Source organism: Amblyomma maculatum, chromosome 1 (assembly GCF_055883805.1).
Source record: "Amblyomma maculatum isolate TAMU_Amacu chromosome 1, ASM5588380v1, whole genome shotgun sequence".
In the NCBI taxonomy this organism is placed as follows: Eukaryota; Metazoa; Arthropoda; class Arachnida; order Ixodida; family Ixodidae; genus Amblyomma; species Amblyomma maculatum.
This window is the reverse complement of record NC_139344.1, coordinates 367,339,801-367,355,874: the sequence shown is the minus strand read 5'-3', so window position 1 is coordinate 367,355,874 and position 16,074 is coordinate 367,339,801. Positions and strand designations below refer to the sequence as shown.

At 47.7% G+C, this 16,074-nt stretch overlaps 1 protein-coding gene across 9 annotated transcripts in view; it reads right to left on the bottom strand.

Annotated features, from left to right (window-relative positions):
* The window catches only part of LOC146208067 (solute carrier organic anion transporter family member 74D-like), a 190,170-nt gene that overhangs the window by 17,452 nt on the left and 156,644 nt on the right, over positions 1–16,074 (bottom strand). For 8 of the 9 annotated variants that reach the window (XM_084591741.1, XM_084591739.1, XM_084591740.1 and 5 more), the window contains 5 exons: positions 8,754–9,047; positions 7,584–8,047; positions 4,723–4,935; positions 2,108–2,197; positions 204–488 (listed from right to left, as the gene is read on the bottom strand). In XM_084591741.1, the coding sequence (XP_084447867.1) occupies positions 204–488; positions 2,108–2,197; positions 4,723–4,935; positions 7,584–8,047; positions 8,754–8,995 (1,294 nt within the window). In that variant the 5' untranslated portion in view covers positions 8,996–9,047. Of the gene's footprint in view, positions 1–203; positions 489–2,107; positions 2,198–4,722; positions 4,936–7,583; positions 8,048–8,753; positions 9,048–13,955; positions 14,075–16,074 lie in introns of those variants that run through there. The other variant, XM_084591743.1, reaches the window with a different exon arrangement.

Sequence of the window (16,074 nt, the reverse complement as noted above, 5' to 3'; positions counted from 1 at the left end):
TTAATTTTTTCATTACCAATAATCACACTCTGCTGGATGCCAGGGCATCTTTGCACAACTGTTCTGGACGACTGACCCTCCTTGCTCTACCTGAAGTACTTATAGCAAACCGTCACCAGTGAAAATAACAAAAGAAAGAAAAAAAAAAAAGAGCGGAAGAATGCGGATGGCAGGGAAGCAAAGCAGCAAGAAATGGTAGGCACCTCTGAGTGTGGGCTTGTCTTTCAGAGCCTTCTTGGCTCCCGACGGTGAAGCAGGTGGCGAACTGATTAGCGGCACCTTCTGCTGAAGCTGGTGTTTGGGGCAGATGGCGCCATTGCGGTCCAAGGCGGGCCGCGGCACTCGTTGCGAGGACCGCCGTTGAGGCAGGTTGCGCGGAAACGCCATCATGGGCAGTGCCGTAACGATGAGTGCCGCACCCACAATGAACACACCCAGCCACCAAGCACCCACCCAGTGTGGGTTGCCCGGCGACAGGTTGGACGTCTCTGCACATTTGGACATGGACGGACCGCAACCACAGTGAGTGTGACATTAAATTAAACTCGGCAAAGAAGGACAGCAACACTTCCAACTAATATTAGAGTTAACTGAAGCCGACGAAATTGTTTCTTTTTGCACTTTGTTTAGTTGCCCCAACTGCACTGGGTAACTTCTTTGACTACTAGCAACATATGTGCTTTACACATTTAAACAGAAGAAAAAAAGAAGAAAATATCTGCGGCTCTTTCCGTTTACTTGGTTTAGGCATATGTTGCCATGGACAGTGACACTTGTGTGTTGTTTTCTTAACAATACTATATTGTTTTAGATTACCGCGATCCGCAATCCGTAACAGTGATTTGCCCCCGTACATTCCACAGCGCATGCCCAGATCTCCTTGACGCCGACAGATGGCACTACATGCTGGAAGTCTGCACATAAACCTGCCCGTCGGGACTAATCAGCCTGCACATGGTAGGGGGTCATGGTGGCAGATCGCTGATCACGGTATATCAAATTTCCCTACTTTCATGTAGTGGAGACAGTAATGTAGACAGTGGATGAGGCGTGGCACCGGAACAAACTCTTTATTGGGCTGACTTGTATCCACAAAGAAACAAACTTGGTGGCAGTGGTGACATGGTGCAAAGAAAGGTTGCTTGGCGATTCGCGAAGAAAAAACATCACTGTCCATGACAAATTTAAAATTTACACTGAAATAAATTTGGACATGAGGCATTACAGTAACCATGACATTCCCGAACAACCTGAAGGGAGATGCACGCGGCTCCGATAGTTTTGAGATAAATTTAGTTGCATCTTGCTTCGTATCCAAACTGGCAAAGCCATGCGCTGGTGGCTTCGAGCACGAACAAACGTGACAGATTCACACAGAAATTTAGGTCCCTGAAGCAAAGAAAGAAAGAAAAGGGCTATGTCTTTTTCTTTCCCAGGTTCCTGTGTGCATGTGGCCATAAAAGCTTGGAGAAATCACAATAGGCATGTGCCATAATATTACACTACAGCTCTGAACTGAGTTCTAAACCACAAATATAGCAGAGGATTCCATATTACAGTCAAGAAAGTCAGCTACTGCACAGCATGAAGCACATCTTTCAGTAGGTGCTATGAGGCAACTACCGCTTACACTGCTAAAAAAACTCGCACAATACGCAAAAGATAAGATATCACAGTAGACAAGAATGTGCATTAATTTAGAGAAACAGCAACCACTCCACGAGTTATATACTCTATCTAAACTATGGCACAGACTGAATGCATTAAGTAGCTTATTATAGCCTTCCATCTAGTGTCTCAGTTAAGGAAGCATCGAAAAGCTCTTCCTTACATTTAACAAACGCCCTCAATATTTGCAACAATAGGGTGAGAAAACTATGACGATAGGTCATGATCGAACAAAGACATAATCAGAAATAGTGGTCATGAGAAACAAAAAAACCCTGGCTTGCCTTTCCAATGTATGCACACTTTCTTCAGTGCTTTCGTGTTCAACATTACACTATCATGCTTTGCCTCAACAAAGTACCTCTACAACACAAAATGACAGTAATTTTGAAAAAAAAAAAGCATGAGGTTTGACATGGTATCACAAAAATTGGCTTACCAAATGGAAAGTTGACATAGACGCTTGTGCAGTAGGAGCCAAGAAGGAAGCCAAATACAGGACCAAATATCCTAACACCTATTGTGATACCTGAAAATTTAAAAAGAAATTTAAAAAACCTACTTCCACAGATACAAATTTCAAGTAACAAACATACAGCAGTTTGCAAATAACCGCAGTAGAATTGCTTGCTCAGCAATAGCCGGCTCTACAGTAGCCTGCCATATGGGTGACTGTACCCAGGGAAAGCTAGGACCTGATGGAGAGCATGAAGGCGAACCTAAAACTTTCAAAATTTCTTGAGTTGCCGACTGGTGCCCACATGCTGTGCTGCTGCTGGAACAGTGCGTGCATCCCCAAATGTCCTCCTAGTTCCGGGATGCACGAAGCCAGAGAGTGCCACGGAGTCCGTGAGCTATCCGATATGCTATGTCGGTAATAAATACATTTCATGCTTACATCTACTCTGCCTCAAGGGAGAGACAGTGTCTCTTTTGCTTTTTTTATGACAGCAGAGTGTGATAATTAAAACATGTGAATGTAATAAGTAGATCAGACACTTCCAAGCTGCATCGCTCAATCATGAGGGTCTGCAAATTTTTGCTGAATGGCAAATCGTTGGCTCACCCGCTGGTATCAGGGCTTTTGTTGCGAAGACACTAATCCAGAGGTTCACAGCCTAGCAAAACCATCTAATACTTGTATGTCCTGCCTGTATTGCTTTCATACTAAGAAAAAAATAATAAAGTTAGAGCGGAGCAGATTCAAAACAAGAAATTTCTAATGGAAATTGAGTATGAAACATTGTAACTATTGTTGAAGCCGATCGCCCTGCGTGCAGAACGCAACACTCTCCCATGCTGTGCATTGCACGTGTCCTCGTGATCAAAACTGCAACACACCCATTCTCTGTGCAGACAACCATTTCACTTTAAAATTAGCACCTCATTTGCCAGTCCATTTGGAGGCTAGCTTGCGACACGGACACGTGAACCAATGACATTTGTACTTCCAATTGTATGCCGTGCAGTAAAGATTAACACTTTGCCAAACTCTGTGCTAGTCTCTCAAAACTGAACTGCCAAGCAAAGCCACACCAAACAGTGCTTTCCCATGATTAGGTCAGCTTAGGCAGTGTTAAAATCCGGCCAATTTTTTCACGCCATATGCATGCCACCACAAAGAGATGTAGTACCTTCGACCGGAGAATAAGTAGCTGTTTATCAGAAACATCAGGTATCGTAGCCAATGAGGTGGCTAAGCAGACAGCAATTGCAAATTTCCACTCCTATGAAGGTGTGAGTCGGTGGCCGTTTGCAGTCACATAGTAAAAAGTGCACCATGATACTGTGGTGATCGCTTCCGATGAAAGTCTCACATGCACGGTTGTGTCCCTGTTGCTCAAGTAATGGTAGCATAACCAATGAAAGGTGCCTAGCGCCATCACATTAGTAATGTGGCAGTGATGGCACTAGATTCCACCTAAGCGCAGCCATACGGCCAGAAAGAAAAGCTATGCACTTTCCAACGGAATAAAATTGGGTTATAGAAAAAAAAAGGCATGTTATCTGTTACACTTATACTTAAACACCTGAACCATGCCATAAGGGAAGGGCGGAAGGTGGGAACGAAAGAAGAAAGAGAGGTAGAACTGCTATAGTGGTTGGCTATGGAATAATTTCGACCGCCTGGGGATCTTTAACATGCACTGACACACAGAACACGGAGGCTTTTGCGTCTTGCCTCCATCGAAGCACGGCTGCTGCAGTCAAGTCCTCAGGGTACCCTGATGCAGTAGCCGAGTGTCTTAACCTCTGAGCCACTGTAGCAGGTACGTACACTTTCCGAAAGCTTTGTAAAGAAATTGTAAATTTCTTTATGGTAAAGCGAACGCGATGGTTAGATGGCATCCTCGAGGCGCTGCAGATGAAGTTTATGTGATGTTAGAAAGATAGTGAGAGACTGGAAAGCGTGGTGTGATATGGTCCATAGGGTCACGAAGAGTCGGACACGACTGAACGACTGAACTGAACTGAAAGGACCCCGAGTGTCGGCAGGATTTTGTCTTCAAGCAGAAGACAAAATACAATCTAAGAGACTACACAGCGCCAAAGAGACATCATGTAGAAGAGAGAACAAAATCAAGAAATCTCTTTTCTGTTCTTAAGGATTACAAGTTTCACAATATCAACACTGATACATCACACCCTCACACCTTGATGGGGGGGGGGGCAAATGCACCCCTTTTGCCTGCCGACACCCAGAGAAAGAGATGCCGTATTGGATGGGTGGGAATCAATTTGCTCTCTCTCTCTCCCTCCCTCTATTTCAACTAAGTGAGTGACAGTGAGTTCGGTTTTGTAGGGCTTGATTTTTCGCTGCCAGGATCTCGCACGTCAACGGCATTTCGCTCGCTTTCAGATGAGTTACGCACTGTACAAAACACACTTACAAAAAAATAAGGTGCCTGGACATTATGCAGAGAGACACGTGGAGAAAAATCTTTCCAACATCTGTCATTCCCCGGGCGAAATATCAGCTCCCTTGCCCTAAGTAAAATGACGAAGCTAGAAACTTCAAAGGCACAAAAAAGGACTAGGAAAAGGGGCACTCACCAAAGTACAAGGGTGACTCGCGGTTGGCAACATTGTCATCAATGTAAGGTATGCCGAGCGTGTAGACCGCCGTGGCGCCGATGCCGATGAAGAGCAGGCTGATAAAGAACACCGAGAGCACCACGTGCGTGATGCGGTTCTGGCTGAGCGGTCGTGCCGATGCGTCGCAGATGGTCGCTTGACGCAGTGCGTCGGCCACTGGACCCCCTCCGTCTGAAACGAGATGCAGCGGCGACAGCGTGTCACAGCACTGTCATCGCCATCGCTGCAAGAACACAGCGGTCGGTTCGTTCAAATAACTGCAATGTGCACTGCATTACTTATGGCGACAAAAAGAAAGTAGAGAAATCGCATGATTCTGAAGCAGCGGACTCAAAATGTTGCTACACATTCAGAAATTCTTTTTTTCCGAGTGCACCGCTTTTCGAAGTCTGAAGAATGAAAACTTTTCCTTGCAGGTTCCGTACACACCACAGGTACGACAGGTAGCAAGGCAAATTCAAGTTGGCACGACTGCACAACAGGAAGTGACGTGGTGGCGAATGTGGGAGCCCTACTAACTGCTTGTGCTGCTACGTGCATGACAAACCGATTACAACAGGTCATACTGAATAGCAGCGTTGAATTGTGAAATTTCCCCTGATTACATGTAAACATGAGCCGCCTGTGATTATTTGCCACGCGCTTAAGTCCGGCACTGCCTCTCTGCATGGCTATGTGACGGCGACTGAGCGAGGGCCATTTGGTTGGCTCACACTAACCTCGAATCTACACAGATGTTTAACTCAATGTACGCTTACCATTACAGATAAAGTTGTGAGCAGAGTGCTTGCCTAATCTTCCCCGAAAGTACCCAAACAACTTTGCTGTTTATCCAGAAGTTGATCGTTCATGCTTCCGGCTTTCAAGGCATTCATTCACTTGCAAGCATGTCTTCGCCTCGGCAAGCTTGCCAGGCCGGTCATGGGCGCTGCACAAGTGTAGGCCTCGATTAGATTCAGATACCTTTTGCCATGGCTGCGATATCCACATACGAGGTAGAATCTAAGCGAAAGTTTAATAATGAACATGCTGTTTGCTGTGCGTGCAGGTGGAGAAGAGCTAGCTAGCATAACTTTTTAAGTGTTAGCTCTTACTTACATTTGCCGGTATCTCATCCATTTCTCTGTCGCTCCCAGATTAAAGATAGTGGCCAAGTCACGTGATCATTGCTACAGCATTGTAAATAATTTCTTAGCTACCACATGACCAGTCATACAATGAAGTCCATCACCTGGCCTCACCATGTGTGACGTCATTATTCCACAAAGACACATAACCTTGAAAGTCACGAGCATGTACGCGTAGCAAGCACAATGCGAACATACGTTATAAGTGAGTTTAGCCATGGGCCTACCGCGACCGATTACCAAAAGTGAATGCAACGACAAGTTGACAAGGATGCAATGAACTAATTGCGAAACGAATTTCACGGTCTGTCCCGATTTAACGAACCTTTTTCGAAAAATCTGTTTTGTAGACAATGCCCAAAAATTTATTGAATATGAGTCAACGGTAACATCGCCAAGCACCTTCGTCCTGATTTTACAAAACTGCGCCATACAAAACGAGATTTTTTTTATTTTTTAGTTGTATTCCCTGGATGACCTGTGAAGTGCTGGATGCCTTTTGTATGCTGCACCAGTTTGCTGGACTGGAATGCACAAGGGAACGAAATACACGCTGGACACATAAGTTAAGAGTAATTCTTGCGGTCATTTCTTACGAAACGCACGCAACCAAAGATCGCTGAATTTATTGTGGGGACATACATTTGTAGTCAGCTTGGACTATTCTTGTTGAGGTAACAATTTTTTTTTTTTTTCATACGTGTTAGCGGAGTCTCTTCTTACCGCGGGCAACTATTTCCTTTTTGGTCTAATTTCACTTTGCCAAACTGATGCCACACGGGCTTTCTGGAAGCCAATACACCCCATCATCGAATTTATTGAAATTGGTGAGCCAGAACTGCCTCACTCAATTCAACGAAGTTCCCGATAAGTTATTCGTGGCTTCCATCAGCTTCATTAAATAGAGTTTTAACTGTATACAGATACATGGTTTAGTGCATGCCAAGTAATTTTTTTTTTTTTTTTTTTCACAGGCTCAATTCTTCAGCACTGTCATATTATTCCAAAACGGCAAAGGCTTGAATGGCTTGGCCAAGAGACTGTTAAAAAAAATTTGAGGACACTTTGGCGACTCAATTGATGAAAGGCGAAAGCCTGAGTGCTGCATTCTGCTACGTGACTGTTGCACATGTAGCTATGAATGCTGCTACGAGTAAAGCGAGCGACTACACTTTCACATTCTGCGAGTGTATTTATGCTCCTAATTGTATCTTCGCAGTCATTCTATGTTACTGTTGTGTGGCTGATTTTACTGGGTGCGCGGCATTAATTAGCAATTAATTTATTATGCAAATACAATTAATCAGTCATTGTTATTAGTTAATATTTAATTAGTAATTACAATTTAATTAGACAATAATTATTCAGTTTGATTGGTCATTAATTAGTAATTAATCACTGATTGACATAAGCCATATAAGGCACTCATTCGCGCATACTGTGGAGGTGCTCTGTGATTGGTCGAGACCTCCATGACGTCATCCCGTCTCGACAAATAAGAGCCGCCGCAAATGCGTGACACTTTTGCTGACGACAACGATGAGTAAAGGCTTTCGCCGTAATATGGCTGGTGGGTACATAACTAAATCCTGTCAGACAAAAGTTTACCCAGGACTAAGTGATATCCTTGAGAAACAAAATGGCATCTCCCGGACGAACGACGGTGGTTAAAACCTCGCACAGCACACTGACCTCCACCGGCGGCCAGCAGCGACGCCATGGTAACGTTGCCCGAGGACGAGGAGGAGGGTGCGAGCGCATCGGGCGCGTGACAGAGCTTGGCCCACTGCGAGGACACGGTGGCGTTCTGGGTGCCCCTGAACCTAGCCTGCGACGTGACGAGCAGCGAGTCGTCGATGAAGATGAAGTGCGGCGTGGCGCACAGGATAGAGGCGACCGCGAAGACCAGCATGCCGCAGGCGATCCACTTGGGCCGGTGGCCCTGGCCCCCGTAGTAGGTCAACAGCAGCGCGCCGCCGATCTGGCCGATCTCGGTGGCCGACATGATGATGCCGGTCGTCTTGCTCGGGATCTGGTACAGCTTCTCGATGGTGGTCAGCACGCTGACGAAGTACGTGTAGTACATGCCCTGCAGAACGCTCGTCAGGCAGAACACGGCCAGGAATGCCTTCTTGTTGGCGAACCGCTGCAGCCACCTGCGAGCCGCGAAGAGGAGCGAGAAGCAGTCCACGGGTTTCAGGGGACTATGCCACAAAGGCACCACCGCAGACTGTGAAGCATTGCCGATCATCAAAGCTTTTGTACTGGTTTAGCTACTATCATATGAGTAGCAATATAAACACCCCGTAAACAGGCTCCTTGTTTTTATCCACTCCCCTCTTCAATGCCTCACTGCCTCGAGGATAAAAATAAATAAAATTAATCTGTCCCTGTTCACACACCGCTAGGTGCAACGTAAATGTGCAAGTAGCGCGCAAAATAGACAAAGCAACCTAATACTGTCAATAAAGCATATCTACAATATTTTATATTATTATTTATTTATTAGACGCAGTTCCACGCCTTGACAACACCTCCGCTGCTCATATGGGAAGATTGCTACAACAGTGACCATTTTGTTTCGCAAGTGAGGGCAACCCGAAACCGAAATTAAAACCGAAGTTTAAGTGCGCACTTATTTCACAGTTGACCTAAATAGCCACGATAAATAGTCATTTTCTGTTTTGTGGCGACAGTTCGTGAAAATATTTGTCGAGTCTCAATTCCACAAACAGCTGTTCTGATGTAACGACCTATCGTTGCTCACCAGTAAAGCAAAAATCCCCGAACTGCGTGCCACGGGGACCCAGAAGTCAGCCGGCCTACCAGCTGAATGTGTGTCCTGAATACCCAACTGCCCACCTGGGTTTGAAGAACCAGAGGCCACATATGGAGTCCGGGTCCTCTTCAGGATGTACGACCTTGCATCCCAGTCCGTCGACTGCGCCGCCATTGAGGCCCTTGTGGTGGTTGTTACCGTTGGACGGCAACAGCAGTCCGTTACCGTTCTTGAGCTTGCCGGGGTCGTCCATGCCGCCGCCGCCACCGCCGCCGCCGCCGCAGCCATTCGTGCTGCGCTGCCTCGCCTGGTCATCGCCGGCCATTGTCGCCGCTGTCCTTTGGCGAAAAGATCGGCTCTGGTTAAGTCATCGTCGCCTGCGAGTAGAAAGACGCGCAAAAGAATGTAACAAAATCCGAAATTCAAAGGGTTTTCCATCCTCCGCGAGGCGATCGACATAGAGAGACAAATCGATCGGTACCAGTGTAGTGACTTCTGCGCCATTATAGGCCAAGGGGCTCATTTTGGCTACTCCGAAATTTTCAGAAAATAGCATTCCCGCATCTTTGAGCAGATATTAGGCGGTCCAGTACGTACTGCGGCCAGACATCTATAGGTCTTATTTCGGATGAGACTATTATGTCCTCTGAAATGGCTCAAGCGCTACCCCTGACTTGAGAAGAAATCCCTCGATCGAACCATGTGTCATAGTCCAGGTAAAGGAAAGGCATGTTATCACGACAGCCATGAATTAACACAAGTGCGCCCACTGCGAAGCCAACCAACACTGCACGACCCATTCTCGGCAGCTCATCCTCGGCCAGTGTATTTTCCATGTATGATAACGGACCTCCAAGAATGGCACCAAAGAAGGTCGCCAAGGTGACTATATACAAAGTAAATTGCGTGGCAGGTGGAGCCCATTTCGAATTGTCTGCAGGGAAATACTTACAAATGCGACGTAAATTGTCTGCACAGATACTTCTCCACGAGTGAATGCGGACAGCACGAATACCACGGGAAGCTTACATCTATTTCTTAACGAGCCAGAGGCGCCAAGAGCACTCAGCAAAACGCGTGATATGTGACCCGACTAAATGAGGGCCCATCGTGTGCATTGTACCTGCATGCGCAGTGAGTGTTCACCCACATAAATCAGATATAAAACACCACGCAGCTGTTAAAATTATCTATCATTGCTATAACGAATCTGTAGACAGTAGTACAAGGCCACCGATTCAGCAGACAGGCTATACACAAGAGATGTGCGGGCATATGCGTATACATATACCATTTCTGGTACTAAATGAACATCTATATTCACAAAAGGCGTCGTCGCGTATGAGCTATAAAATATCGAGCGCGTTTCCCCGTGATCCCGCGTCCTAGTTGACGCAGTTGACGCCTGAACTCGATGCGCCGTGTTGTCAGCCCCTCGACCCCATCCTCTCCGTCTTATCGTCGGGGTCACGTTCCCGCGACCCGCGTGGTTCGGGTCGCGTCGCAATGAGCGCGACAAGCAGGCCAACTCCCTGTCTCTTCGCCTTTCTTGATGCTTTTCTTTTCTTTTCCCGACCCTCCTCCATCGCAAGTGGTATGCACGCCGGACGCGTTTCCTCGATGTCTATACTATATCGAGACACAGCCGAACGCGGAAAAGGTGCGCGACGCACGGCAGCACCCCCCCGTCTACCCTACCCCCCGTCTACCCACCCCGACCTCTTGAAGCACGGAGTAGGCATTCGCCAACAGCGCTAACCTGCAGGGCACCACTGCAACGACGACGTTTCGAAAGGTTTCCTGCGTGGCAATGTTAAACGCGCGCCTACACGCATACACCCGTTCAACCCTCGACGCGAGCAGATGCGGCTCTTTCCCTTTCATTCGTTCATTTTTGCAGCCCTAGACGGTCAGGGAATTACCACAGCGCAAGCGGCGTCAGTAGTTTTGGTAGACGGGGAGCATACTGTCCAGGCACGGATTTCCTTTCCGTTACGCGCACCCATGCGCACATCTAGGTCACAACGTTTAACCTTCACACAAAAGGAACAGAGGAAACTTTTACTAGCACCTAGCCGGACGCTCTTGCACCATATTAGGCAACGCGATATCTGTAGGCGTCAACCTGGAGGAAGCATCGGGCCGGTGTCTCTGGCCTAAATGCAGCACATGCAGGGTAGTGGTTTTACCCGCTATATAGTCTAACAGCCGATCTGGGTGGTTCTTAAATCAAAATCGCTTCGGGAACCAAGGTCTTAGAGAAACTATGATCTTAGAGAAACTCCGCAATCCTCGTCTCCCGCTGGTGGCAAATGGAGACCTCGTACAGAAGCCGCCGACGACGGCGGACAGTTTTCTCTTTCGCACTCCTAACGACGTCGATCACGCAGGAACACATTTTCATATGCAGTAATTTAGACTTCATACAATTACGCAGCAGCTACGTGATGAAAAGCTATCAACAATACTCGAAACTATATCATGAGCTCTCCCGTTTACAGTGGACTATATATGTACGCAAATAATGCAAATCATGCATAACTTTGCGCAGGGTACCACATTTAAAATAATCAGCAGCGACATATAAGATCGTTTATATGTAAGAATGTGAAAGCCTACGTTTCTACGTTATCTCATGAATGTTTTAGAGTCCTGAAGGTGTTTTCCAGCGTCTCGCAATGATTGTTGTGCGTTGAGAAATCGAAAATCAGTTCGCAAATACAGAGGCTCGCGTCTGCAGGCATCGAAGCTTTCACCAATCTCAAGTGCAGTACTATCATAACCACTTGTTCCATGCGCACAAACTGGCTCAACCGTCTGCCCAAACTAGAGCTGCGTACAAAAAGAAAACGTAATGCAAGACAGGCCTATCCGACTCGAATGCAATAAACGACGGCCTTGCAACAAACTGCCCGGACGTTCGCCGCCTATTTCCGATTGCACGATCGAACCTGATCGTGGCGTTTGTACGTGCAGCCTATCGAGAGCGTGTAATCCAGCTGCCCATATACATATCCCACCACTGCTTTTCAGCAGCTGCCCAAGGAGGAAACGACGGGGACCAATTTGCAAATCAAAAAGGTACTTAAGATTTTATGGCCTTTCTTCGCCAACGTCGTTTTTCACGCGAGAACGTGACCTGAAAATTACAAATGCACTCTCACGCTAGCATTACACAGGGTGCCCGAAAAGCGAGAGAAAAGAGAAGAAAGGCGCGGTTAAATGGGAAAACTACCGACAACTTCGGCAATTCACGGCAAGGGGCGCGACGATTCGAAGCACTTATCAGGAGGTTAGTAGCAACGGTGTTGCAACTCGAAGCGAGAACTCGTTACACGGCATCGTGCGGCGAAAGCGTACGAAGAACGCTACAGAGAATAACATATATGCCGCTCATATGGTGCTCGTAGAGACCTTAGAGCAAGGCTAAATCATGGTCTGGTGCTGCCACCTGCCATGCGGCACGGTAAACACATTGGCGACGTAGCTTCTGCCGCTATTGTCAAACCCTTATTTATGCGAGGGGTGAGCAGCGCTCATTACTGCTGAATTAGGCAGTGACAATTACACGAGGCGCCGATGAAAGCATGCACTTAGAATGAAATCTACATTTTTTTTTTTTTAACTTGGCCGAACATTTAACAGCAATACCATCAGTGTTTGACAGTGGCGAAAAACGTACATTGGCCGAAGTAAGAAAATCAACACATCGTGACCCGCGAGAGTCCTTTGTTCACAACAGAAAGAAAAGAATGGAAAGATGGGAGGGTAACCGAAGCCCACTGGACTCTGCATGAGGGAAGGGGAACAGCCGGGAGAGGGAGCAAAAGGAGAGGAATATTTTGCAAACGCCCGCTGGACACAACTTTTCCCACCGTCAAGGCGGTAGACAAATATGGCGGGTAGGTACGAGCGCATGTACAATGCCGTCGTAAAACCAAAAAGAACGTGTGCACTATGACATGAAGACGCCGCAGCGCCGCCACCTATGCATGAAAGGACGGCGGACTACTGAAGACAATATTACGAAGCAGTCTACTATACGTTACATAATTCAAAGAAGCACACGGGTTTTGCTGAAATTGAAGACCCCAGAAAACACTCACAGCGAAATGCCAGCCAAGGGCATTTAGCTGAAGCGGAAACGTAGCAGATATGCACGTAAAGTTCCGGCCGCAATAATGCGGAGCACGTCACTGCGATAAAAACTGTAGAGGTTCGATTACCCTTGAACCAAGTTTCACGAGCATAAAGCTGATGTCGCTGCTCTCACTTCGACCTCGACTCACTTCCGAGCTCGGTAAGCTTCTCGTCTTTGTCCTGTTTTTAGCGAGAGTGGCTTCCTCTGCGCCACGCCGCCTTGTGGATTCGCTCTACACTACAGTCGTGGGCCTCGCCCGCACTCGCCAGATGTCATATGTGCATGACGTATTTACTAAGGTTAAACAAAGGAGCTGCGCAGATGAAACTCCATGAGCACGACGATGTTCACTGCGTAGCGCTAGTGTGCGTTACAGTTGTAACTTGATGAAGACGACGATGTTTGCTGCACAGCGCGGGAGCTCAAGGACAAATGTTCGGAGCCGGGTGACCTTGACTTTTGACATGGCAGGAATAAAGCTTACGCTCTAAAAACGTTTGTCACGGTAACGCAGCGAATATCAAGGAGCACTTTATGTATACTATAAATGTTAGCACGCTGCCACTGGTGTGCTCGCATACATACCAAAGTAAGCATCATATCTTCACTATGGTACACGCGCGAAAAAATTTCAAACACCGGAAACGTGCTCCTGTAACATTTTAATGATCACCAAGCTGAATTTTCACATCTCCTAAATTACGCCGAGGTTCTTCTCCATGCGCGCAGCACGCTCGTCGATTAACACTATAGACCGCACTGCCTTTTTGTCTTCTGTTTCAACTTCGCCCTTGAGTCGAACACGCCACCTTCTGGCGGCTTAAGAGCTTTGCAAGAGCAGATGAGTTCAGCCGCGACCTTGTCCTACACCCCAGAGCTGTCTTGACGCGCGGCGTGATCGAGAGCTGCAGCGGAACCGGACCACAGTCGATATATATTACGCCGTCGAGCGACACCAGCTGTGGCAAGACGTCCCGCTGCCTTAGTGGTCGTTATCTATAAGCGCCGTCGGGAAGAGGGAGGGGAGGCGACAGACAGCTGAAGGCACCCAATTAAAAACGTAACCCATTTGCGTCCATGCGTCGTCTGGGCGAAAAAAGAAAAAAAAAATGCAGATGCACAGCGCCTTCCGCAGTCGACTCACGTGGACCCATCGGTAGTACATGGTACGACGAATAGGCAGAAGCCCCCAAGTAGAAGATGCCGGCAATGCGCTGCTTCGCTAGCGTGCGTCTGTGCGTGTGCTTGTTTCCGCAGATTCGATCTCTATCTCTCAGCGCCGGGGATTAACGGATAAGGCGGGTTGGTGCCAACAACTCGTTGGCGCGTGGCACCGCGCCCATGAGAAAAAAAAAAAAAAAAGAGAAGCAAAGCGCCACTTTGCGCTTTCTTCGGCGGCAGGTGAATCTTTTTCACGTCCCCTCCCTTATTTATGGCGATAAGATAGCGATCGGCACTCTCTGGATAGCATATTACGCGAGGCGGTTTCGCAGAGCGCAGCCGTGCAACGCGTGCGCTCTGCCACACCGTTTCCCTTGTTCGCGATTAACAGTCAGCGGAACGTAAAAATTATACCCTAGTCCGTACAGTCTTGTCCGTATAGTCTGAAAATTAACCGAATTTCACAGTAACTATACGCTGACGCCTTAGATTTGCCGTGTCAAAGTTATGAGCGTCCTACGTTCCCGTAGAGGCATATACAAATTACATTCGCCTCTTGAAAGCATCGAAAGTTGGAGAACGTTTCTTCAAAACATCACTTGAGGTTAACAAATAACAGAGGTGATTCGAGTTACAAAATCTCTGTCGTTGGCTGTCTACCCAACCAAGAAGCTTTCTTTTTTCCTGTGTGAGGGTGGGCGCACTTGTATAGTTGCATGATTAACGTTGCAGTACCTAAAAGCTGCAAGAACTTCGCATAAACAAGATAGACTTCCCAAGTAGTTTTTTTTTTCTTGCTAAAGCAAGAAAGCGGAAGCATAACAAGTTTTTGATCCACCGCAGGACAGCAGCACATTACCTACCGCAAACTTCTATCTGGTTTTTAAGCGCATCAAAGACAGAGCGGGCACAAGGCGATTCTCCCGCGAAACATTCCTATACTCTCCGTATAGTCTCACTATGTTCCAAACCGAATCTTTCAGAAAACGTGGTACTGCGTCAGTACAGTAAGTTCCCCTCAGCACTGCTGAAACTTTGCAATGCGTACTCCCGATACTGTTTTACCTCGTTCATATACTCTCCCGAACGCATGTTACTGCTTCAAAGCACTCGGCTCCATCCAGCAGCGCCGATACTCTCTAGCACTGTCGATACTCTCCAGTACTCACGATGCCAGCTCTCCATACCCTCAGTGCCATCTCTCCACACCCTTGATGTTGCTCCCCTCGCATCCTCCATACTACTGCTCTCGTATACTCTCGATACCGCTCCCCCTGTATTCTCCAGGACGGAAGAAAACCACCCGCCGTGTGGCAATGAAGCCAAAAACTTGCAACACAAAACACATCCAGTGCCTTTTGAAAGGGACACATTCGCTATCCACGTCTGTGCAGAGACAACGGCTATCGGACACGCAGCGGCAGACCGCGCAGGTTCATGGCCTCACAGGCGCGAAACAAGAAAGAATAGCTCGTTCATAAACCTCTCCAACAAACCACAATGTCTCGCGGCTTCTTGAATGCGCCGGCCATCACGGCGGGACGGACCTGCAAAGTCCCTCAGCGGCAGCGGACAGATACGCGTCGTAGTACCGCGAAACAATGACCGTGGTAATCAAGCCGTAAACGAAAGCAACAGCAGCACCCGGCCCGTCGGACAGTTCATGGCCATAAGGACCGGACTCTCCTTGTACGCGTACCCGCTTACGCAACGACAAGGGGGCGAACGTGCCACCCGGAGTTGCCCGAGAGCTCACACACAGCAAAGGACAGAAACAAAGTTGCAAGGTACTGGGACTCATTTTCCTTTCCCAAGTGGCGTATGCTAAACAGAGCAGCCAAGCGTGCCAAGCGAAGGCGCCAGGAGGGGGGCCCACACAAGAATTCGTCGCGCCATGCCCCGCAGGCCTCTAGCCCCGAGCAGCGCGTAAGAAGCTAAGGAGGAAAAGCGCTCGACGAAAAATAAAAATAAAATAAAGATCTCCGCGCAAAAATCGAAAAACTGTTTCCGCTTTCCACGAAAGAGAGTCTCCCGTCGACGAAGTGAGACGTCGCCGAGTGAGACGTGGAAGTTTTTCACGAGCAGCGTGCATGTGGCTGGCG